The sequence below is a fragment of the Biomphalaria glabrata genome, chromosome 1 (assembly GCF_947242115.1).
Source record: "Biomphalaria glabrata chromosome 1, xgBioGlab47.1, whole genome shotgun sequence".
NCBI lineage: Eukaryota > Metazoa > Mollusca > Gastropoda > Planorbidae > Biomphalaria > Biomphalaria glabrata.
The window spans coordinates 82,212,139-82,237,753 of record NC_074711.1 but is presented as its reverse complement, the minus strand read 5'-3'; the positions used below and the strand labels follow the sequence as shown (position 1 = coordinate 82,237,753).

The following is a 25,615-nucleotide window of genomic DNA, read 5'->3' as shown; positions in this document are numbered from 1 at the left end:
TTGGTTATCCTATTATTTGATGTTATAGCAAGTCCTTATCAAATTAAAATGGTTTTAGATCTTCATAATAAAGTTTACAAGTTGTTGTATTGTAACAGAGTTGTTTGTACTTTATAACAGAGATGTTTGTACTTTATAACAGGGTTGTTTGTACTTTATAACAGAGTTGTTTGTACTTTATAACAAAGTTGTTTGTACTTTATAACAAAGTTATTTGTACTTTATAACAGAGTTGTTTGTCTTTTATAACAGAGTTGTTTGTCTTTTATAACAGAGTTGTCTGTACTTTATAACAGAGTTGTTTGTCCTTTATAACAGAGTTGTTTGTTCTTTATAACAGAGTTGTCTGTACTTTATAACAGGGTTGTTTGTCTTTTATAACAGAGTTGTTTGTCCTTTATAACAGAGTTGTTTGTACTTTATAACAGAGTTGTTTGTACTTTATAACAGAGTTGTTTGTACGTTATAACAAAGTTGTTTGTCTTTTATAACAGAGTTGTTTGTACTTTATAACAGAGTTGTTTGTACTTTATAACAGAGTTGTTTGTCCTTTATAACAGGGTTGTTTGTCCTTTATAACAGAGTTGTTTGTCCTTTATAACAGGGTTGTTTGTCCTTTATAACAGGGTTGTTTGTCCTTTATAACAGGGTTGTTTGTCCTTTATAACAGAGTTGTTTGTCCTTTATAACAGGGTTGTCTGTACTTTATAACAGGGTTGTCTGTACCTTATAACAGGGTTGTCTGTACTTTATAACAGGGTTGTCTGTACTTTATAACAGGGTTGTCTGTACCTTATAACAGGGTTGTCTGTACTTTATAACAGAGTTGTCTGTACCTTATAACAGGGTTGTCTGTACTTTATAACAGGGTTGTCTGTACCTTATAACAGGGTTGTCTGTACTTTATAACAGAGTTGTCTGTACTTTATAACAGAGTTGTCTGTACTTTATAACAGGGTTGTCTGTACTTTATAACAGGGTTGTCTGTACTTTATAACAGAGTTGTCTGTACTTTATAACAGGTTTGTCTGTACTTTCTCTTTTAGTTCATTAGTGCTGTGTAAAAATGCAAATGGTCGAGATCAAGGACGGTCTAGAGAATGGAAACTTGTTAATGCCGAGGAGTTCTGAAAAGACGTAAGTTATTGTTGTAAGATTGTTGGTCTATTTCAAATTGGACGCATTGTATTCCTGGACCGTCTTCCTCTTTTCTTGGAGGGGTCCCAGGTTAGAGCTTGTCTTTAGATACCATGCTTGAAGTGAGATAATGTAGTGGCACTTTTACAATTTAAATGATTAAGAGTTGGCAAACTTTTAAAAATGTTTTTTCATTTCGAATGTTCGTTTTGTTTCTTGGTTACGCTGGAATCATTTATGGTGAAAATGAGGTAAAGTGATGTCAGAGGGTGACAAAGCTAGTCAAGTTCCTACAAACAAAGCCCAAAATAACAAAGACATCAACATAATAAGTAAATCAAAGCCAAACACATAACATACTGTTACACTACACACTTAGAAACACTTCAAAAATACACATTATTAGACTCTTAGAAACACTTCAAAAATACACATTATTAGACTCTTAGAAACACTTTTTAAAAATATACATTATTAGACTCTTAGAAACACTTCAAAAATACACATTATTAGACTCTTAGAAACACTTTTTAAAAATATACATTATTAGACTCTTAGAAACACCTCAAAAATACACATTATTAGACTCTTAGAAACACTTCAAAAATACACATTATTAGACTCTTAGAAACACTTTTTAAAAATTTACATTATTAGACTCTTAGAAACACTTCAAAAATACACATTATTAGACTCTTAGAAACATTTCAAAAATACACATTATTAGACTCTTAGAAACACTTCAAAAATACACATTATTAGACTCTTAGAAACACTTTTTAAAAATATACATTATTAGACTCTTAGAAACATTTCAAAAATACACATTATTAGACTCTTAGAAACACTTCAAAAATACACATTAGACTCTTAGAAACACTTCAAAAATACACATTATTACACTTCAAAAACAGACCTTTGCAAGAAGCTGCACTCGTCATTTTCATTCTAAAATCCTAGACAGAATTATTTATTTTTAAAAAAGTTTTACCACTCACCATCCTATAGAAACTACACAAAGATCTGAAATGTTGGACATACGATTTCTATGTAGCAGAGCGCCCCAGTATCTAAACGGCAAGGGTTGCACACATAAGCTATGTAGCAGTGACGAGGCAGCACCCGGAACTGCAACCTGTTTGGCAGAGACAGCACCCGAAAATGCATGACTGAATGCATGACGCGTAGGACGTAATCATCTTTTTTTTTTGAAGTAACGTCTGTATTATATAAGATAAGATAAATCGTGTGGTGACATCAGGGACCTGAATGCATGACGCGTAGGACGTAATCATCTTTTTTTTTTTTAAATAACGTCTGTATTATATAAGATAAGATAAATCGTGTGGTGACATCAGGGACCTGATCGTTGTTACCTTTATTGAGGATCCATTGTGAATATTATTGTCTAATGTAAATCAAAGCTACATCTTAGTTTGTAAAGAAACGTCTTCGATCTCTTAAAGTTTTTAACTCTTTCTCTCCGTAATTATTTTCCTCGTGCCGATAGTATTATTCATTTTGCTCATGTGTATTTCACTTTCCTGTTAGGATTAAACTTCAATAACTTTTTTGTTGGTTATCAGAAAATGTTATATTTGGTATTGAATTATAGGATGATGCATACTCCTTTTACACAACACAAATTAAAGTTTGTAAATCCAAAATTAATTTAGTTTAATGGGGTCAAATCATTGTTGGCATCGTCAATAAGGAGAGAAAGAGTTAAGTATACTTCATATGCCGTAAACCTTTAATAAGACTGCAAGTAAAAGATTATTTTGACTCTCTTTCAAAATTTACTTATAAACTCACCTTCCCACTGTTCACAAACTCGTCTTTTTTTCTCTCTCGTTATCTTGCTGTTAATTTAAATTTTATTATCATGTGGTGGTTGAGTTTTAAGGAGCTTGACTGCTTCTATGTTCGAATCCAAGAGAAGAGAGTACTTAAACAATCGAGACTTATGGTCGTCAAGGTGCACTATGTTTAAAGTGTGCATGTATGTATGGTACTATAATCTCTTACTGTATGGAAACTTTTTCGTTCCTTTTGACACTTCAGCTGTGTGGAGAGAGGGAACTGCTGTGTGGAGGGGGGGAGCTACTGTATGGGGAGGGAGAACTGCTGTGAGGAGAGGGGAACTGCTGTGTGGAGAGGGAGAACTGCTGGGTGGAAAGGAGGAACTGCTGTGCGGCAAGGGGAGAGTGCTTTGTGGAGAGAGGGAACTGCTGTGTGGAGAGGAGAAAGATCTGCTGTTGAAAGGGGGAACTGCTGTGTGGAGTGGGGAACTACTTTGCGGAGAGGAAGAACTACTGTGCGGAGAGGAGAAAGATCTGCTATGGAGAAGGGGAACTGCTCTGTGGAAAGGGGGGAACTGCTGTGGGGAGAGGAGGAACTGCTGTACGGAGAGGGGGAACTGCTGTACGGAGAGGGGGAACTGCTCTGTGGAGAGGGGGAACTGCTATGCGGAGAGGGGGAACTGCTGTACGGAGAGGGGAAACTGCTGTGCGGAGAGGGGAACTGCTATGAGGAGAGGGGGAACTGCTGTGTGGACCATAAATAATGCCCAGGCTATCATTTCGTTTTTCTACTAGATGACCCATAGCCGTTCTACGACTGAAGGAGGCCCACTAACTACTAACTATAAAACTGTTTCATAGAATATTGGGTTTCTAAAAGAAAAAACAAGCTCAATTGCATATTTAAATTGTTATCTGACATTTCCTTTTTACTCCTCTAGAAATGAAGAGACTTCGTCCGAGAAAGTTTATGTCACAAGGAATTCACTTTTGACGTAAGTTTTCTCTTTTAGAACTTTTCTAGCTTCATGACAATCTAATCGTGTGTTATGTTTTTTAAATTCACTACACAAGGTGATCATGGTGATGTATACTTATACCTTGATGTGTAGATATAGACCTATTTCTTGAAAATGTCATTGTTTTAATGTGTTGTTCCTTTACTTAAGGCCACCAAAGAACATTATGTATTGTTATCTAGATATTACAGAATTTAGTTCTATTTTAATCTTTTGAAGACTATGTAAGCATAGTAAAAGTCTAATTGATTTTGGGCATCAAAATGTAAAACATTTTCTTTTATGCATGTTCCTTAGGGAAATACTGAAATCCAAAACTGCCTGTAGTTTGTATAACGGGCTGATGGTCATCTTGATTTTCTATTGCCTCAACATCTTAGTGCAAAATGCCTTGGCGAACAAGTGAGTGACAGAAGTACTCGATAAATCTACAGTTCGATCAATATATTGTGCTCTATTTTTTAAATATAGTTTTTTTACTCTTTCTCTCCTAATCAACGATTTGACCTCATTAAAATAAATTGATGTTTAATTTTATAAACTTGACTTTGTGTTATATAAAAAGAGCATGCCTTTCCCTTTAATTCCATACCAAATACAACATATTCTGATAACAAAGCTATTGAAGCTTAATTATAATAGGGTAGTGAAATAGTAATGAGCAAATTGAATAATTTATTCCAAACGTGGAAAAATAATTACGGAGAGAAAGAGTTAAGTCTCTTTAAGTTCTCATTACTTTTGTTTAGACCTACTGTAAATTTAAGCATGCAGAAATGTACATATTTTTTTTATTTTGGCCAGAAATATTCACCCTCCACTTTTTATTGCATCCTAAGCATTGCTAGTAGGCCTATGTCGGTTTAATACATATGTATAATGACGAAACTCGAATAAAGATCCGTTTTGTGGAGACTTTGGAACCCCGACACACACCGTGTGATATGCTCATGGGGCCGTCGTTCGGGCTGCTCGATAGTCTCGGGTTCATACCCTGCCGCAGCCATCCCCCTTCGTCCTGTGGGAGGTTTGGACTAGGAAATAGATTATCTTCAACTTCATAAGTACATTAGAGGCATGTCAAATTGTCCAAGTCACATGTTTTTGAGACTATTTAAACTTGTATTTGGTTAAGGAACTTTTTTTTTTAATTTTCTAATTTCTTCAGGTCTATTATAAATATGACCATGTTAATGTGGACATTTGGTCATCTTTTCGAGACTGTCGTCATGTGGTCAACAATGATGACCAGTACAGTTATATTTATCTACTTTCCATTTAGATGCTGGAAGAGATTCAGAACAACGGACAATGCAAGTAAGACGTAGAAAGAATAGAATCATAAGGGAGGAGGATTTCATCGAAAGGGGAGACTATAAAATAACTTCACCTTTATGGTTAAAAACCAATTGACGTATAATGATAAATAATATTAATTCAATCTTAAGAAAAACAGTTTTATTTAGCTGTATATATAGAGAGACCTCCTCTCTCTCTCTCCCTCTCTCTTTCTCTCTCTCTGTCCCTCTCTCTCTCCCTCCCTCTCTCCCTCTTTCCCTCCCTGTCTCTCTCTCCCTCTCTTTCCCCCTCTCTCTCTCCCTCTCTTTCTCTCTCTCTCCCTCCCTCTCTTTCTCTCTCTCCCTCCCTCTCTCTCTCCCCCTCTCCCCCTCCCTCCCTCTCTCCCTCCCTCTCTCTCTCTCCCTCTCTCTCTCTCCCACACATAATCCTAGTGTTACAGCTTTTCTATTATATTTATATTTATAGATCGCTAGAAACTACCTCACACTCCGATACGTCTAGGTGTCCCTGGGATCATCTGTAGTTACGAATAAAACAATTAACACTCGATAAAACACAGAAACTTTAATAATCTTTACGGCATAAATACCACACACTGGACTCTCTCTGACAACTAACACACTACTGGTCATTCGCGCATTTGTAAAAATAGATTATACATACATACAGACCTTTCATCCATTGACACCTTGTATCTCTGATAATCATTCTTTGCTGCGTTAAAAAAAATGTTCTAGACAATTTTTTTATTTCGTCCGGATCTTCACCCAAGCTCCTTTTTTTTTTTTTTGGTTCAAATTTCATTTAAAAAATTTTACCAAATATTGGATAGGCTGCGGAAGTCAACCCTGAAAGAAAAAAATGACGCTTAGGCAGCTTGCAGCACACAGTACTTCACCCTGGCTGACTCCCATACTGTGTCGGAACATGTGGCTTCTTTAGACACTCCACTAGTTGAGGGGGGGGGGGGGAACTACTGTATGGATGAAATTGTTCCAACCCTTCCCGCTCCCATCCACGGTCGTCCAGCGGGAGGTTTGGACAAGGAAGTAAATTATCTTCAACTCTGAAGGAACATCCGACACTTACAACAATCAAACATTTTACAGGCTTTTATCTCATTTCTATGAAATGATCCGTAACTGAAGGAGAGCTTAGTAATAGCTTAATAGTATAACTATATTTATATATACATTCAATATGTGTAGCTCGGTCTCATCTTTTGTTCCTTTGATTTCAGATATTGTAGATAGACTCTGGATCAGTTATATCGTCCTCTACCACTTGTTGTTTCTTGTGGTTCCATTGATTGTATTAGTACAACTACAATTACCTCCAATGTCTTCCTTAATCATAAGCATGGAGCAGGTTTGTAGTTCAGAAACTCAATGTGTCTGTGTGTTTGTGGATATTTGAGTCGGTATGATCTATTATGTGCGTTGAAAAAAACAAAAAACTACATGCTACAATGCATCTGCAATTTAACAAAAAATGGCATTAGTGAATTTGGCACCGATAATATTAAAATATCTACGTATATAAAAAGAATGAGAAAGTCAAAATAATTTATTTTTGTTTTCTAGTTTCAATTTTTATCTTCTGATAGTTACGTTTCGGATAGTTCTCCGGATATATTTTTTAAATAATCATTTGTTCTTTTGAAAAGCCGGAAATAAGCTAACATTTCTTATTTGCTTCCATCTTCTCTGTCCATGTTTCTGAGGGAATTACTTAAGTTCACTTTGCCTGTAGCTTGTAATGTGTCTTCATGCTAACTTAGGAAACTGTCGAATTGGTTTAATTTTTATTTAAGACATTCATGAATTAATTAATACATTCATAATCTCCTGCAAGTAGTGGACATTTGGTCAGCAGTTACTTTACTCATTCCTGTACTTACGAACTCGGTGCATAAGTTTCCTTTCTGACGCTAAAATTATTAAACAGTTTTAATAAGATGTAAATCTTATCTTATCTTATCTACTTTTGATGCCGTTTTATCATTTTAAGAAATGCTTTACAATAAACTTTTTTCTTTATTTCAGATCAGAATGTTTATGAAAGTTCATTCATTTTTCAGAGAAACCAAACCAAAATTAAAAAACAAATCAAGTCTTCATGGTAGGTGTTAGTCACAGACAAGAACCAAAGACGATTAACCAACTATGGTGAAAATACGAGTAGAAAATGATAGTGACATTGTTAATGGCAGTGACAAAACGGGTCACAATAATTCATTTACCACAATATCCAACAGATTGCTAAATACTGAAAGAGATCAGTGCCTTGTTTACAATCTGCTTTGTAAAGCGTAGGAGTTTACAGGAGCTCATAGGAAATGAGACTGTACTCATTTTGATTCTAGTAGGAAGATACATATATATATATATATATATATGAAAAAGTACAACAAGGTTACAAAGACAGTTTGTGTCAAAACAGCCCCCGAAGTGGTTCACCCAGGCAGGTAAAAAGGTAGGTTACAATATTTTCAAAAAGAATATCGGAATGAAATTCAATCAAAGGAAAATGACAGAGAAGAATGGAGAAAGAAGATTGACCGATCTTGTGTGGTGCCCCAAAGGTCCAGAAGACCAAGGGATAGGTGAAAGTGAAGGAGAAGTTAGATGTGAACCTGGCCTAACTGATATCATATAATGAGTATCTAATTGATCTTGTTTTTTTGTAAAGGGTCAATCTCTTACTCAAAGCTTAAAAAAAAACAACACATTTCTGTAAAAAAAAATTCCCTTAACTAAGTGTTCCATGCAATGGGCCTATACTGCAGTTCACGCGATAATATAAAAAAACGACTTAGTAATTGTTGTTTTAAATTATGTTTTACTTATATGCATACTAAATAGATTTTTTTCTCTTTAAAATATTTTTTATGTAAATGTAGTCTAATCTAAAACCGTTTTCAAAAATATGTTAAAATATTGTATATTGTCCCCTCCCTTACTAAAAAGCCTCTCGTGTTTGTTTCTATTAATAGTGAATAGTTGTAAAAATAGTGTATTTTTATGAAAAAAAATGCTTGCATATTTGATTTTAAAAATTAAATTTTTCGCTTTCAGGAAAAGAAAAAAGTAGCCGTTGCATCAGAACCTTGCGTGGTCTAAAATATCATGATGTCGGGTTTTCACTATCTTTCTAGTTCTCGAGATCTAAACGGGACAGACAGACGGACAAACCACACAAAACTAATAGCGTCTATTCCCCTTTCGGGGGCCCATACAAATGAAGTGACTTAATCTCATGTTTAGTCTTATGGACTTTTTTTTTAATTGAACAATTAAACTGCCAGCCCTTAAATTGGATATGAACTCCAGATTGTCATTTTGTTAAGAGTAGTTACCATCAGCGTCCAAGACACAGAGACAATTGTTATAAAAATGTTGTTTTTGTCTGGAAAAAAAAAGATTAATGGACTTTGTAACTGGATTGTGTTAATGCAACTTTGTGTCGTGTTTTTCAGAAAGCCTTCAAAAAACTTCAAATCCAGAGTTGTCTTCTTATCTTTACTTTTTATTTTGTCCATGTCTTGTTTATCGCGACAAATACCCCAGGTAATTAAAAACAGGTATTCCATTACTTATTACGGTTCTATTTTATTTTAATTTTCATATCTACACTCTGTCGTAGCTAATTTGAATGTTTGTTTATTTTAATTATATATGCGAGGCTCACTATGCTTATATACTTTAGTAGATACTAATCAAATTTGTCAAGGTAGAAAATTATTATTCAGTTTATATTATATATAAATATTAGCACAATTAATTCTGTACACCACAGTCAAGTGTGATAGTGTTGCCTGACTAGTAGCCCAAAGCTTTTTAACAAATAACAAGTGAATTATTTTTAAAACTACTTTTAACAATATTACAAAGAGAGTTTAAGTTATCAAACAAACTCAGAGGCGGCGCCCATCAGATTCGCCCATTAGCAAGAAATATTCAAGACATGATTTTGTTTTGATTGCCCAGAGTGCTAAAATTTCGATTATAACTTTTATATATTATTATAGTCGCTTTTAACTTAATAACAAACTAATAACTATTATTGATGAAGAGATTTTTATTTTTTTGGCAAGACAAACTACCGTAGATGTATCTTTTGGCATTGTTATGTAATTGAAAAATAAAATGAACAGATATGGAACTCGTATTTCGGCAACGTCTACTCCGTGTCCCAGCGCAGTTACCATTAGATGGAACTAGAATCTAGAAGTAGATCTACTTAAACTAAACTTCTGATTTAGCACCCTTAAGACTTAAATCTACTAGATATAAATTATTTATGTAGAAGTAAAAGCAAAAACAGAAAAGATAAATCATCTTGCAATAACTGATGTCTGGAAGTAGGCCTACAATCTTGTTTTAGTTTGAATGTTCACATTTAAGAGAAACTGGACATATTTTTAGAATATAACGCTTATAGATAATTATCATCCAGGGGCGAAGTTAGGAATTTTCCATCGTTTGGCGGCCCGGGGGAGGGGGCATGACCTCTTTAGAGGCCTCTGAATTTTGCGTAATATTTTATTTTTAATTTACAAAAACACTCACTTGGGTTCCCCCTTAAGTGGGGACCCGGAGGATCCTCAAATTCTCCACCCTCCTCCCCCACCCTAACTACGCCACTGTTACCATCAAATAATTGGCCCCAATTTCTTTAAATGTATATCTTGTATCAGATGAAGTCATACTATAAATGTTCACTTTGACGTTGTCACGGAACAAAATATTAAGAAATAGATGACCCAGTTTCGTTGTATTGACTAAATGTTTTAGCCCGTGTTACTTTCCTTCTTTGAAGTGATTGAAGGATAACAAGCAGGGGACATTACTAAACTGAAGAACTTCTATGACTGTAAACATTTTCACCATCAAAACACTTTGCTACAGAGACTATGAAAAACAGAAGTTAGTCCCTTTTTTGTTTGAGTGTTAGATATGAAAGGGGGATCATTTCTTTTGAAGTATCGTTCTTATCTAATCAAATGTGATGGGATGTAGCCCAATAGTCCTATAAATGGAAACAAAGTGAAGGCACTGTTTTAACTCGATCACTAGTTAGTATTTAATTTGGTTCTAAGACGATTGATTGTGCATTTTCACATTCATGGGACCATGATTGGAGTTTTTGGCTAATTTGTGTCTTGGATTTGTTTTGTGCTTTTATTCGTTTGTGTAGTTTGTTCTGTCATTATCCTCTTGAATATATTATCCTAACAGAAGATATACACATTCAATCAAAAAAAACGTAACAATAATTTAGACAATTTAGCCGCAATTTCATCTTCTGATTCATCTGCTCCTTCAATAAAATCTCAATACCTACACCTACTTATTGTAATCTCTATTATTCCCAGAACACAAACTATACGATGGAAGTGTGTAACAAGCCATTTTCTTCAGTTTCTAGCTTGCGCTATGTTCATGTATATTATACTAGACGAGTTCTTTATCTCGAAGTTTCAGGATTTCAATAAAGAAAACATCACAGTGCACTATTTTGGTCCTTCTTTACTAAGCGCACTGGTGCCATCAACCTTTCTGTTGATTTTACGTGAGTAAAGTGGTGAATATGTATAGGATAGATGATAGATAGATGATAGATGATGATAGATATAGATAGATGAATGAATGAATTGATGGCTTAGCTTAACTAATAATATATTTTTTTAATCATAAGACTTTAGATACTCTTTTAAACTAAATATTTAATCAAAACATTGATAAGAAAGCAATTCATTTTTAAAAGATTTGCAACTGTGGTAGATAATATTGTTGTAACTCCGCTCCCGAGCCACACTGATGGTGCGCATCAGGTCACCATTCAACACAAGTAGTAGAGGACCTGTTTAGACAGGTAGTAGGACTGCTGTAGATCCGGCTAGAGTGATGGAAGTCTAGGCTGTCTTGACTCGAGAGAACGTCCTTTGTGCTATCTATGAACTGTGTTGAGGACCTGGGGTGGCACTGGGAAGTGTGTCGGTGGTCTGTATTGGTATTTAGGTAGGAAAGGACTGTACTTTAAATAAATACCTAGTTTAATATTACCTCCTGCCGTTTGTTAAGTGCCTACCTTAGAGTGACAACAATTGGTGTCAGAATTGGGATCTGGGCAGCTTAACGAAAGGAAAGAATGACAACGCTTAGAAAGCTAGATGAACTTAGCTGTAAACAGTTAAAAGAGGAGCTCCGAGCCAATCTTCGACAGAACCTGGTTAATGAAGGGGAGGATCCCGAGACCTACCTGTTTTAGGTAGAACCAGATATTAGTGAGCTCCTGAACAACATGCAGGACTTTTTACGAGACCAAAGTAACAAAATAAAAGATACCTTGCAGGATTCGATAATTCATTCGATGGAAAAATTTATGATTATCGTGCAAGGCCAGAAAGAGACAGTGAAAGAAATAGAAGCGGTCGGCTTTGTGACTGTAGCTATTGCAGTACCTGTTTTGAGTACCAGTACGACCTGGACAGATCGAGACAACTTTGGGCCTGCGTCAGAGCCTGAAGCTTGGACCTTAACGACCCCTGGCGATCTGCCAGTGCTTACGAGGGGGACTTGAATTTTGATTGCTGCAATCAGGCAGTGCTTCACGAAGAGAATGCTAATGTCAAGAGACCCACCAACAGGGTCTGAAACCAGTGGACTTCGATACTTCTGTTTTCACCAGCGAGAGAAGCCCTAAAAGGGGCCAGAAGAACCCTGTGAGACGTGATGCAGCAGCTGATGAACTTTTGCACATCAGACGTTATCTACGTGCCATACAGGCATGTCTTCCAGATGCTGCTGGGTTTGGAGAAATGTTTAATAGCTTGACCTCCTGGGCGCCTCCGGCTAAATCGCAAAGCATTCATCGAGAGAGTCTGCTGAAGCTTACTGGCATGAGGCTGCCGTCGGTGGTGACTGAGAGAAAGGTCAGACAACGAAAACGACGTCTCCTTAACCAAAGGCAGATAAATTGGAGCAGAAGGAGAAAGAGACATGCACAGACTACAACGCAGATGGCTCCATCGAGGTGGCAAGATAAGCCCATTGTCACTCCAACCAATAGTCCTCCGCCTGCATCAACCAACCTCCACAGACCATGTCGTGAGGTAGATTTTGTCCGGGTTTGACAAATCTGAGAAGGAGGTAATGTAACTCGCTCCCAGGCTTTTATATAGTGCTACTTTCATGCTTATAGCATGCTCAGAGGTTGAGTGGGTATTTGGGAGAAGGTTTTCCGTGCTGCCTTTAGGCGCTCAGTACGCATAACTCTGCTCGAGTCGGGTGTCGAGCCCCCATCATAGGTAGCCAACCAAGCCAATTTCAATAGTACTTAGCTTCTCGACCACGCTTCCCACATATAATAATATATAAGAGACCAGGTTAAAAGTCATATTAGTTAGCCTTTTAATCTCTTGCGTTTGTCTGTTATATTCTTATAGCTCATTATGTTTGTTAACATCACTATATAAATAAAATGATTCATGCTACTAGTATTATCTTTTTTTTCTTCAGTCTTTACTTTACTGTTACATGCTTGGTTAAATGCATTCGCAGAAATGATGCGTTTCGGGGATAGATTATTCTACAAGGTAGGTATGGCTGGTCTTTCGTGCATCTCATTTTATCTGTTCTTTACTGCACAACATTTGAGACAGGGAACAAAGCTTGTAAGCTTTGTTGTGGTTTAAACATGTCAAATGTGAGTTAATTTATCACAATTAGAATATGTCAAATGTGAGTTAATTTATCACAATTAGAACATGTCAAATGTGAGTTAATTTATCACAATTAGAACATGTCAAATGTGAGTTAATTTATCACAATTAGAACATGTCAAGTGTGAGTTAATTTATCACAATTAGAACATGTCAAGTGTGAGTTAATTTATCACAATTAGAACATGTCAAATGTGAGTTAATTTATCACAATTAGAAAATGTCAAGTGTGAGTTAATTTATCACAATTAGAACATGTCAAATGTGAGTTAGCACAATTAGAACATGTCAAGTGTGAGTTAATTTATCACAATTAGAACATGTCAAATGTGAGTTAGCACAATTAGAGCACGTCAAGTATAAGCTTGCAAAGGAATTGTCAGATGATATTATTGTCTTTCGATTTAAAATTAAAAAAAACACACATTGTTTTAGCAATGTTTTGAAATCAACCAATTTTTAAAATTATATCTATATTTTTCAATGCTGTCTTCAAAAGTATATGATTTTTTTTTTCTTAGGACTGGTGGAACGCGTCATCATACTCCCATTATTTCAAAACATGGAATATTGTGGTACAAGATTGGATCTATTTCTATTTATACCGAGATTTTTTACGGGTAAATCCGTCACGTTTTTGTATTTGATCATTTTATATTTAACTGGAGATCAATTGTATTCCTTCAATAAATGGATCTTTTTCTTGCAATGAGTGTAACTCTTTAGCGATTGATGCTTACATGATCTCACCATAAGTCTCGACCCGTGCCCTCCTCACTTTCTTCTTTAATGTGAACTGCCTTGAACTATTCTAAAAGCATACAAAAAGTTATTTGTATTTCCTAATCTCCAGTTGACTCAATGTAAAGCAGGAGCAAGATTGATAGTGTTTTTCATCTCAGCTTTCTTTCATGAATACGCCATATCGGTTGCAGTCAAGTGCATCTACCCTTGTTGTTTTATTTGCTTTGCCGGAATTAGTTGTAAGTACAAGTGTTGTTAATGTTGAAATTGTGTCCATTGGGTGAATCTTGATCCTGGCAGTACGAGAGAATGCCTTGTAGATAGGATAAGATAAGATAATTTTTATTGATCCAATCAAATGGAAATTCAGTTGGACTACAATTGACAACCTCAGCGTAACTACTGTAAAATAACAATATAGATGCAAATACGAACAACACTCACACACGAAACACATACGCACTCACAACCAGCACTTTATGAATAAGACTTCTATGTACTTCTCGATGACGACAGATGACCTTGTAACACTCTGACCGAAAGTGGGATAAAGGAGTTTTTAAATCTTTCTGTTTTAGTCCTAATGGAAAGGATTACAAAAAAAAAAAAACAAAGTACCGTATTTATTTAGCAATGTGTAACATCGTTTAATGTACTATCAGAACTATCTTCGATGCATGAACATTAACGATTAAGTGAGGTTAACAATTAATATATGCAATTTGAAAACTATATTTAGAGACCGAAAATAAAAAGGCAATGGGGCAGCATCTGAAATAATCAATCCAAACTATATGGAGAGCTCCTTGGTTTTGAAACCACTGCGCAGACTAGTCGTATGAATGTTCCAACATGACAATGAGAACGAGGAAAAAGAAGAATGGTCAAATACTTTGGCAGTTATTTGATATAAAATGTATTTTATACATATTGTTTACATATAACTACATGTTATAAGGTTCCGCAAGGTTGTTAACGCCGGAAGTGGTAATGGTTTTAAGCCCACCATTAGGCTACCTATAAATGCTTCCATGGCATGAGCCTCAAATAGCCAGTCCAACACCTGGCCTTCACAACCCTGAGGAAAAATTAGGAGCTGGTGACCCTTAGGCAGATTGCTGCACACTGTGCTACAGTCTGTCAGAGCCTGCGGCGCTACTGATCCCAAACTGTATCGGATATTCTGTTCCTTTGGTCTCATCAGCTGCGCAGAGAGGGAAAAACTGCTGTGTGGGCGACATCGTTTCGACCATAGACAATGCCCAGACTTTCATCTTGCTGGCTCGAGATGAACCATAGACGTTTCTCGACTAAAGGAGGCCAACAATAAGTATACTTAATAAAGTAACTCACCATTAAGACGTTTTTTACTTCTACCTTTACCTATCCCTTAGTCTATTGGACCGTTGGGGCACCATGCAAGATTCGTCGACCGTCTTTTTCCATTCCAATTTTTCGCCTTAGTTAGAACCTCTTTCAATGGAGGGTACGTCCAGTCTTTTATGTTGTCCTCCCATCGCTTTCTCTGTCTGTTCCTCTTTTTCTTGGTACTGTTCCCTGAAGTAAGGTCTTTGCGAGCCCCGAAGACCTTGTAATATGAACATAGATTTTTAGCTTGCGTTTTTTTACGATAGTTAGCAGATAATCATGGGATCCAATCGCTGCAGAAACCCTGGTTTGTGATGCGGTCTTTAAATGTGATACCTAAGATTAAGAAGTTAATAATATAAAATCTCCAGCAATATTAAGCCCAAGCAATAAGGCAGCAGACACACTGAAGTAAGTGAGTTCACCATTAGTTTAAAAATTGAACATGACATGAAGTGTACTCGCGTACTTACAGAAGCTTTTTTCGGCTATAGACGCTTTACGTAACTACAGATGCGCTATTTAACTATAAACACGATTCACGTAACTAAGATGCGTTTTTCGACAATCTACACACTTAAAAACTACAGACTTGCTATTTGACAATCTACACACTTAAAAACTACAGACTTGCTATTTGACAATCTACACACTTAAAAACTACAGACTTGCTATTTGACAATCTACACACTTAAAAACTACAGACTTGCTATTTGACAATCTACACATAGACGAAAAGACCAGCAGTGAATCAACGCCTAAGCGCCAGTGGCTGTTGGAAAGGATTTTATCCAACAATCAGTCTTGACCGGGACCTCAAGTCCGTCTGAAGGTTTCACAATGGCAATGATCATTACTGGGTTGGGTGGTATTATATAACATCGCACACCTGTTCTCTGAGGACCCAGGACCCCAGCTTCGAAAACCAAGCGCTTAACCACTCAGCCACCGCGCCTCTTTCCCCCAGAAAAATATTTTTTTAATAAGCTCAGCCAGGGTAACCCAACGGAGGCTGTGTTCGCAACCTTTTATTCGCCTATCTAGTTCCATCATTAGACGTTTCCACGGACGCTCAATGTTGAAGCAACGGAAGTTGAATCCTCCGACACTCTACACCAGGACAGTGTGTACAAAATAAAATGAAAGTATTCACCTACAACATTTTAGAAACATTGATACGAAATATTACAATTTAGCAATAACAAAAAAATTCTCAACATTGCTAGACATGTTTTGTAGTGGCCTGAAACTACATTAAATAGATCTAATTTTAGGAACTGGAAATTTGTGTACTATGCAAAATGCTTACAATTACCACACCAGTTTTCGTTCACCAAACTGAATGGTTCCCCTTTCAGATGGATTCACTTTTATACATGTTAAAGAATACAGTAGACTCTGGAATCTCTTCGTTTTGTCCTCGCTATTCGTCGGTAATGGAATTCTAATGGGACTGTACAGCATCGAGTTCTATGCCCGTCAAAATTGTCCTCCAACTATTGTAAGTAGAATATATCACTTACCCTATCAATCATTTAGAATTTAAGTTTGATGCATTGAAAATACACATTTACTACATTACATTTTCGCCTTATTTTTAGATACGGTGTTAATGATACTTACTTAGCATCAAAAAGATATTTCGTTTTTTTCCTAGACATCAAAGATTATTATGATTTCGAGCGTATGCGTGTGTGATAATACTAGCACTGTCTTATCTATTCATACATATAAATTCTAGAATTTAGAACCCAAAGAATTTTTTGAATGAATGTGAGGGATTATTCACAGACATTATAAGTTTATTGTGTTCTTATCTTATCTTATATAATACAGACGTTACTTCAAAAAAGAAGATGATTACGCCCTTACTCTGGGAAGGTTTATACTTGTTTAATTTTCTTAATCTAGGAAGGTCCGGTTGACCTGGTGATACCCAGGTCATGGTTTTGTAAATCATAAGAAATCTGGTGAATTCGTTTCTTTCATGAATGTTGATGTCAAGACAAAAGCTGCACGTGTTGCGGGTCTTCTAAAGTATTACCTGAACTTGAGTGATATTTTTGTCTTTTAAACAAATATTTGTAAAGCTTTCTTTTGTATATAAACTATGTTTGTATTTATACATAATTAGAATCCAACACTTACATATAGTATAATTTCCACTAATAGTATTTAAGCATGCATATGTCCAAGTTCGATTTGAATATGGACGAATAGTCTTTCTTATAATTGCTTTTATAAAATGAATTTTTCATTCTAGAAGATGCATAGAGAATGTTTCCGTTAGGTGCTCTGCAGACACATCTCTGCTTCGAGCGCCCTTGAGACGTAGCTAAGCTGTTTGTAACCCTCCCACACATATGCCAACATTTGAAAATCAACCATTACTGATATGACAATAAAAGTAGAGTCACCAATCCTTGCTGTTGCTTTAGTAATATCTCACTGACACGATACTTTTGAGTCTGTTTGTCACGATGTTTTGTTGATGTTACGACGAAATTGTGTTGATCAGACATTACGTTGCTGATGTTCTAATTTCGTACAGTTCTTTACATTAGATAATTTCAGAATTCTTGCTCAGGTTAATCATCATTTTAAATTTAAAGTTATTTTATGACAGGCCTACTGGAGAGTTAAGTGTGATCTTGTTACTTGAGAGATTATATTATATTTTGAAGCTACATTTTATACACTTTTTCTCAATCTGTACAATTGTGAATGTTACGATTGCCAAGTTGTAAACTTTGTGAATCTTATTTTACATGCTGATGAATGTTATTATTGTTTACATTAATAAACTATATTTATGAGTCTGTAGATCTTACTCCTGAGTTATTAAGTTAATGCTGAGTTTATAATAAGCACAATTTGACACTACAAAAAAACACTGACTGTAAAAATAGTTTATAATCCCTTCCTTTCGGAAGAAACTGAATTCCAAGATGGAAGAAATAAAAGGAAGAAATGTAATTTCATTTGTTTTATTTTATTTCACATACCATATGCAGTGTATAAATAGCAAGCAATAACAAAATTATGGCGTTTTTTGTTCAGCAACAGAATTAATCCTTATGCAAAAAAATAAGGGGGAAGTAATAAAAGCATTTGAAAAATCCAGATCAAAGTCTACAGTCTTAGTGTATGATCTGTTTCTTTGAAAGAATTTTGCTAATTTATTGCTATAAGTAAAAAAAACAAATACTGAATAGCTTACTGATTTGTTGCAAAAGTAAAATGTTGTAAAATGTTTTACATGTTTCGGATGTTCCTTCAGAGTTGAAGATAGTTTACTTCCTAGTCCAAACCTCCCGCAGGACGACGGGGGATGGGAGTGGGCAGGGTTTGAACCCTCGACGGTCGATAAATCCGAACGACAGTCCAGCGCACAAACCGCACGACCAGGCAGCCATCCTGAAGTAGTAATGTAACTATAATAAATTTATATGTATTGTTTAAAGCCAACACTATAGTAAGTTGTACAGTCTCAAATGTATAACATAAACAAGTTTTTAAACTTCACATATGCATATATCACCATATTAATAGGACTGGCTTGAATCGGAAACAGACATCATTGACCAGATGTTTATAACTTAAGGCAATTCATTCACAATTTCAATAAAATACCTGTGACAAATTTAAATGTCTTTGAAAGAATCATTTGTATACTAGCAAATATGATTTGATAAAACAGTAAAGATATTTATAGAAACAATTATCAACATAGACATTTGCATTCAATCACAATAGTATCTAATACTGGCAGAAAGATAATGTAAAAATAATTGTTAACAATTGTAATTAATCCTAGAGAAAATTGTATAAATAAAAGTTGCGTCATTTTCTTCTCCTTTTTTTCTGCTTCTATATCAGCATTTTAAAAATATGCTTATTTTGTTATAATGTACCATTTACTAATATATATAATTAATTTTAGCGCTACAATAGCCAAAACTAAATAAAAAACAATAAAAAAAAAATTGTAGCAAAATCTTCCTTAAAGCTTTTTACAAGTAATTACAAAGTGTTGGAGCAAAAGAATATAAATAAATGAACATGATAATGAAGTTTTATAAATTAGATAACCAGCAGTACTAATAATAAATGATTGACTTAAACATGTTATCAGTATTTGAATGTCTACAATTGCACACTCTATAATATAAAGAAAAAACTAAGGCATATATATGTCCTGAATAAAAATAAAAAAATTGTTTGACCAATCTTAATAAAACTTGAAATAAATGTTCCTTAGATCATGGCGATCTGTAGTGTAGGTTTAATGTCTCTCCCACAACTGGAGGGCGGTAAAAATAGATAAAAAGTACCTAATTGTATCTTTATAAAATAACGAAATTTTTTTACAAACAAACCCGTTTTTACAGTATTTGTTTATTTCATATGAATATGTTGGCTGAAGAGGTAAACACATTATCACACTCTACTTTTATTTTCATGGCAAAATACAAAAAAATGTGAAGGAAACATTCTCCATGTTTGACATTGATCCATAATACCTAAATACCCGCAGGCTGCTGGTCATATCTAGCTTGTTTAAAATAAAGGAAACATTTATCCTGGCTATACAAATAACAGAAAAAAACTATAAAGAAGTTAATGAGGTAATATAATTTTTTTAAACCAATTTTTACTTTATTCTCAAACAGTAAAGTAAAGTAGACATTCATAATTTAATTGTCAATGAAAAAGAAAAAACAAAAAATGGCCAGTATGGGGATGGAGCTCATAACACTCCTGTTCTTAGCACAAGGCTCTAACAACTTAACTAACCAACCATACTAATATTGAACTATTGATTCTTATTTTTCACTTGCAGTTTTGACTAGACAAATATGGGGGGAGGAAAAAATTGATAAAAATACCATTAAACATGAAAGATAAATTAATGTTTAATAATATATATATATAATAATAATAATAATCTTTATTGTCCATATATATATGATTCTAATTCAGTTAAAAGTTTTCATTCCTGAGTATTGTTGAAAAGCACAAAGCAATTTGGAAAAGAAAATTAACTAGCAGTATTAATGAAGCTTAGAAATAGAGTGTCATAAATTAATCTATTTAATGTTTTATTAGATTAGTAGACAAATAATCACTCACTGAAAATTAATGATAAATAATTTGATATATTGATCTACTTTACAGCAAAACTATAAATAAATGCCCTCTCTAAATCTCTAAATTTGAAAACAATAAAATTTCTCATTTCAAAAGATACTTTACACAGATGGGTTTGAAGACTAGCAGATTTAAGTAACTATAGGGCTCTGCACCACTATTTTATATCCATCAAATGAATTCAACAGGAACAGCAGATTATGTTTAACAAGTTTCACAAAAATATTATATCCTAGCCCAGTTCTCCTGAAGGACAGCGGGGGAAGGTGGCAGGCTAAGTTTGAACTCAGTACCATTGTGACAACAATCCAAAGTGCATACCACATCGCAGATTGAGGCTAAGCAATTTAATTTATGTGAAAATAGGAACGTAAATTCAATACATATATTTACTGTTGTGTGAACCCTGAGATGACAGCTTCTTCATTATAGAAGTTTACAGAATACTTGGACCAATCAAACTGTTTGTAGGTCAGATCTGTAGATGAAAACAGCTTGTTGATCTTTTGTTGGGTGAGAAGTGATTGGTGAAGATGAAATGGGACATCACTGATAGCATTTCTCTGGTTAGGGATGTGGGTTTCTTGTACAGTCAGAGCCTCAGGAATCTTAGATTTAAAAAAAAAAAAGTAAATGAGAAAAACAAGAACCAATTGTTGAGGTGCTTTAATGGTTCTAAAGAAAGCAACCCAGAAAGATATATATTTATATATTCTAATAGCAGTATAGGGTCAACAAATTCTATGAATAGATTACAGTAGTTATATTTACCACTTCTGGTGGACTTTGTGAAACAGATGAAATGTGAGGTAGCTCAACAAGGTCAAGTTCTTCATTGACAAGCAAGTATCCCTCATCAGTGTCACCTGGACATTTCACTTCAGAAATCTGGCCAGGGGATTGAAGGTGTTGCACTTTCTCTCTCACAATTGTTACATTGGGGCTAGGCTGGGCTGACAGCTGTTTTTTTAGACTAGAAAATAAGCTTGAGAAATCCATCTGACCTAGAGCATCTTCTCACAATTTTAATTTAAGCAATTTTACAGTAATAGTGAAATCTGTTGCTACTGCACATCATCGTTCTTATTCACTTGTTCAGTCATAGTGAAATCTGTTGTTACAAAACATCATAGTTTTTATTCACTTGTTCAGAAGTCGATCTGAGAAAATAGTGGAACAAATAAAAACTAAAATCTAATACTTATCTGCTGGTCTAAAAATAAATAGTAGACATATTGGTTGTAGTGGACATTGGGGTAATTCAATATCATAATCAGAGATGGCCTTAGCAGTATGTAGAACAGTGGAACAAATTAAAACTAATATCTAATACTAAATAGAAATAACATTTACTGCAGCCCTGACATTTATAATGACTTTACTAGAATTATGTTCTTGTCTACTTCTTAGAAGTCATATGGGATATAGTGGACATTAGGGTAAAGCCATAACATAATCACAGGAGGCCTTAGCAGTATCCAGGGCCCCAGGTGGGTGTCATACGTGGGCCTTGGAGCCATTTGCATTGACTGTATATAATACATATATATACTGTACCACATCAAGCTTGTCATCCTATAATGCTGCTGGCATATTGTTACTGGCAAAAGGGTATTTCAAACCAAAAATGTAACATCAAAAGCTTTCATGGTAATTGGTATCATAAAGATACAGTAAAGGCTCCCAAAATATTGAGTAACAAGTCCTCATTAATGAGAACTGGTCAGCTTTACCAAGGTGATGGTGACAAAGGGAATGTCCTATTGCAGTGCTCCCCTCAGGCCTGATGAGGTTGCCCAACTTGCTAGCCCATAAGGCCACCTGTTTTGTCATAACTATTGATCATGGTATATTCTTACACATTTAAAGATATATACATATAAAAGGTTTGTAAAGATATCATATGTTTTATTAAATATCTATGTGTATCATTGCAAAATGTACTATTTTTTATTTCAACTGGGTCAAACAAAATCATTTTTAACAAGATATATATATATGGATCCACTGTTGGTAAGAAGTGCAGGTTTTGGATATTTTTAGCATGAAATTAGAATACATTACTCATTAGCAAAGTTTTCTGTTTTTTTTTGACAGATGAATGTCCTTATAGTGACATATTTTACAAATAATTGTTAAACATACCTTTTTAGGATTACAAAATATAAGAACCTTTCTTGTTGGCTATGAACTACAAACTATCAATAACCACAATGCAAAATATCTTTCTCCATATGAAATTCACATTTGTAACAGGATTGCCACACAATGCACAAGATCATACTCGTACCTTGTTTCGATGTAACAGGGCCAGCGTGAAATTTTTTTTCATGTAAAGAGTTGAACAAATAATATTGAAGGCCTATGAAGCAAATGTGATTGCGTTACAATTAGGACCATTACATTTTTTAAAATGTGTATAAATATGTGGATGATCTAGAATTCTAAATCTATACTAATAAATATCTATATAATAGTATTAATAATACACTGACTATATAGAGTCATTAAGATATAGCCTAGCCCTAGCTAGATTGCCCTAGATTATAGATCTTATATCTATCAGATTTATTTACTATACATAAATAATCATAATTACATACTCATACTATCCAGATCTACTAATCTACATAATCTACATAGCTTTAGTCACGTTAGAATCTAGAATAATAGGCCTATAATGGCTATATTATTATAATTAGAATCTATATTAATGTTTAATTATACTGTACTATACGGAGGAATAACTGAATATGGTAGGCTATTAGTTTACGTAACTTAAGTAACTAATTATAAGTTATAACTAGAATCTAGATATAGATTTAGATCTAGACTCTAGTCTCTATAGACTATAGACTAATGTTTACATAATAGTAGATAGTGATACGCAGAATCAGGTTTCTAGCTAGATCTAGAATCTAGATCTATCTTATATATCTATATATATAATATAGTAGTCTAGAGATTTTAATTTTAAGAATATTCAATACGCAGAAAAATATGCACTTACTTAGACTTATTCTTTGCAGCATATAGTCTAGTCCTAGTAGTCTATACTCTATATTGTTATAGTAACAGTTATAGCACCCGCTATTATTATAATTATTTTTCTAGATCTAGATGTAGTCGGCGGTATTAGAGTAGACTATATTAGTCTAGACTTACGTGTAATCATGTATTTGATGTATGACTGTAGACTATATTGCAACATAACTAGATCTAGATGTCAAATATAGACTAGTGACAATATAGTTTGAATATAGTCGGGGTTTTTTAGCATGTTTATAAATATAGATCATATATATATAATATAGGTCAGTGAGATTTAGATGATGTCAGATCAGTCAGCTGTACTACGTGAAAACTGTAGTATCATTCATAAACATATATAAATATATAAATATAATATAGATTCAAAGATTCCATGGGCGTAGCCAGGATTTTTTTTCGGGGGAGGGGGGTTTGGTGGGATTTTTGTTTCCCCCCCCCCGCCAATTTATAATATATTAGGCCTATGTGTGTGTATGTGTGTAGGCTACTTAATTAATCTTAATTACATTCTGACCCTTTATTCTTTTCGGAAGACATTTATTGTAGGTTCTTCCTGAAGTTTGTAGGGGGTTTCGGCATAGGATTTTCCTTGATTAAGACCCGATCTCTAAAACTGTCTCCTAAAACCCGTCTTAGCCATCTTTGTTGAGCCACATTTAGTCTTTTTCAATTTCGGCAGATGATTATTCACTGCACTTTAGTAATGGGGCCCAGCCACTGGTAGAAATTTTTTAACCTCTCTTGGATACGCTCTTGGAATAAATTGGTGACTGTAGTTTGCTTTAGATTTTATATCAAAAAGGGAAGTTTTATCGTCAACATCATCTGTTGGGGGGTTTAAACTAAAAAAATCTCTAGAGTTTGTTTTTTTTTAATTAGAATTTAAATTTTGAATTAGGCTATAATGAAGAGAAAGGTTTTCAACTTCAAAACTCTCTGTAGGGGGATTTTTAACTCAAAAACCATCTGGAGGGGTTTTAAACTTTTTAAAAAAAAAACCTCTGGAGGAGGGGGTTTAAAATTAAAACTCCCCTTGGATTGGCTACGCCATTTTTCAGTACGTAATTTGCTTTTTTTTTTATATTAAAGAGGTATTTTTTGGCTTCCAACCCCGCTCAAAACCCCTTTGGCAAAGCTCATACGATTTTGAGTAATTTGCATTCTTTTTTATTGAAGAGGTATTTTTTTAGCTGGAAACCCCGCTGGAGGGTAGTTTTAAACACAAAACCCCTCTTGGCTTCGCTCATAGAATCTGGTGACTGATGAATGGATAGTCTTATATTGATGAGGGGGTTTTAAAATCAAAATCCTCCTTAGCTATGCTCTTAGAATATGGGGGTTGTCGTGTGCATTTTTTTATTATTTTTTTTTTTGTATAGAAGAGAGGGATTGAACTGCTAAGCCACCTGGTAGGTGGTTTAAAACTAAAAAAAAAACCTTGGCTGCGCTGGAGAAAGTGATGGTTTAGTATTAAAATATCACCTAAAATAAACAAAATCAAAGCAAAAAATCAGTCTCTAAATTCCGACCCCCACCCCCCCCCCGGGCTACGCCCATGATAGATTCTATGTAGTATCTAAATCTATGGACTATGGTGTCATTACAATACATGTATCTATAGCTACAGACTGCATCAACGGAAATAGATTCATTTAGGTTTCCTGTTTTAATATTAAAATTATTCCTACATATATTGATCTAAATCTTCTCGTGATTAGAAGAAATTGCCCACTAAAAACGTTCGTTAGCCATAGGGCCAATGCACATCGAATGTCCCTCGCTAGAGCCGCCTCCTTCTTTAACTCACTTTCTTTGCCCAGTGATGTTTGTTTTCTTTTTTTTTTTATTAGGATATGATAAGTTGGTGAGGTGATCACTAGAAGCCAGCGGAATGCATTTCTGCAGCATAGCCTATAATTCAAGAAAGAGCTTCAATATTTAGGCCTGCATTTTCTGCAGCTCCTTTTGTTGGGTGATTAGTCGCAACCTGCTGCAACTCAACTGCTCAACCCAGAATGAGCCTTTTTATAGTACAAAATTAAACAAACTAATTATCTACAAAAAGACTAATTCAGAAAAAAAAAAACTAAAGGGACTAGCTTTAACGAACATTAATTGCGTAAATTTTGATTTGAAACAGGCTTCTTGTGAAAATATATATGCAAAGAAAAAAAATGGAATTTTGTGTTATATTTTTAAACACTCTCGAATCTCATTGCAAGAGTTAACAGTACTCTCCAAGATCCCCTATTCAGCTGGCTACATGAGGCGCAAAAAAAAAAAATGTGTCAAAAAAGTTTGAAACATAGACTTATGTA

General features: G+C 34.7%; 2 protein-coding genes across 5 annotated transcripts; one reads left to right on the top strand and one right to left on the bottom strand.

The window, feature by feature from the left end:
• Positions 1-1,044: 1,044 nt before the first annotated feature.
• Positions 1,045-17,925, top strand: LOC106063296 (sterol O-acyltransferase 1-like). Its single transcript, XM_056018113.1, has 13 exons — positions 1,045-1,137; positions 3,881-3,934; positions 4,256-4,360; positions 5,127-5,275; positions 6,498-6,625; positions 7,303-7,378; positions 8,736-8,826; positions 10,635-10,831; positions 12,781-12,857; positions 13,505-13,603; positions 13,837-13,966; positions 16,454-16,596; positions 17,007-17,925. Exons 1-13 carry the CDS (start codon positions 1,067-1,069, stop codon positions 17,055-17,057), a joined length of 1,371 nt encoding a protein of 456 aa, XP_055874088.1. The 5' UTR covers positions 1,045-1,066; the 3' UTR covers positions 17,058-17,925.
• A 146-nt stretch (positions 17,926-18,071) lies between these two features.
• Positions 18,072-23,563, bottom strand: LOC106063278 (uncharacterized). 4 transcript variants are annotated; one of them, XR_008776229.1, is made up of 4 exons: positions 23,412-23,485; positions 22,537-22,608; positions 21,018-21,406; positions 18,072-20,854 (listed from the first exon to the last, which is right to left on the bottom strand). XR_008776229.1 is itself a non-coding variant. In XM_056018115.1 (3 exons), exons 2-3 carry the CDS (start codon positions 21,243-21,245, stop codon positions 20,636-20,638), a joined length of 447 nt encoding a protein of 148 aa, XP_055874090.1. In that variant the 5' UTR covers positions 21,246-21,406; positions 23,412-23,563; the 3' UTR covers positions 18,072-20,635. The 4 variants fall into 4 exon arrangements, 3 of the variants coding, with proteins under 3 accessions (XP_055874090.1, XP_013077047.1, XP_013077048.1); XM_056018115.1 differs by lacking the exon at positions 22,537-22,608 and having other exon boundaries at positions 23,412-23,563; XM_013221593.2 differs by lacking the exon at positions 23,412-23,485.
• Between the last annotated feature and the right edge of the window lie 2,052 nt (positions 23,564-25,615).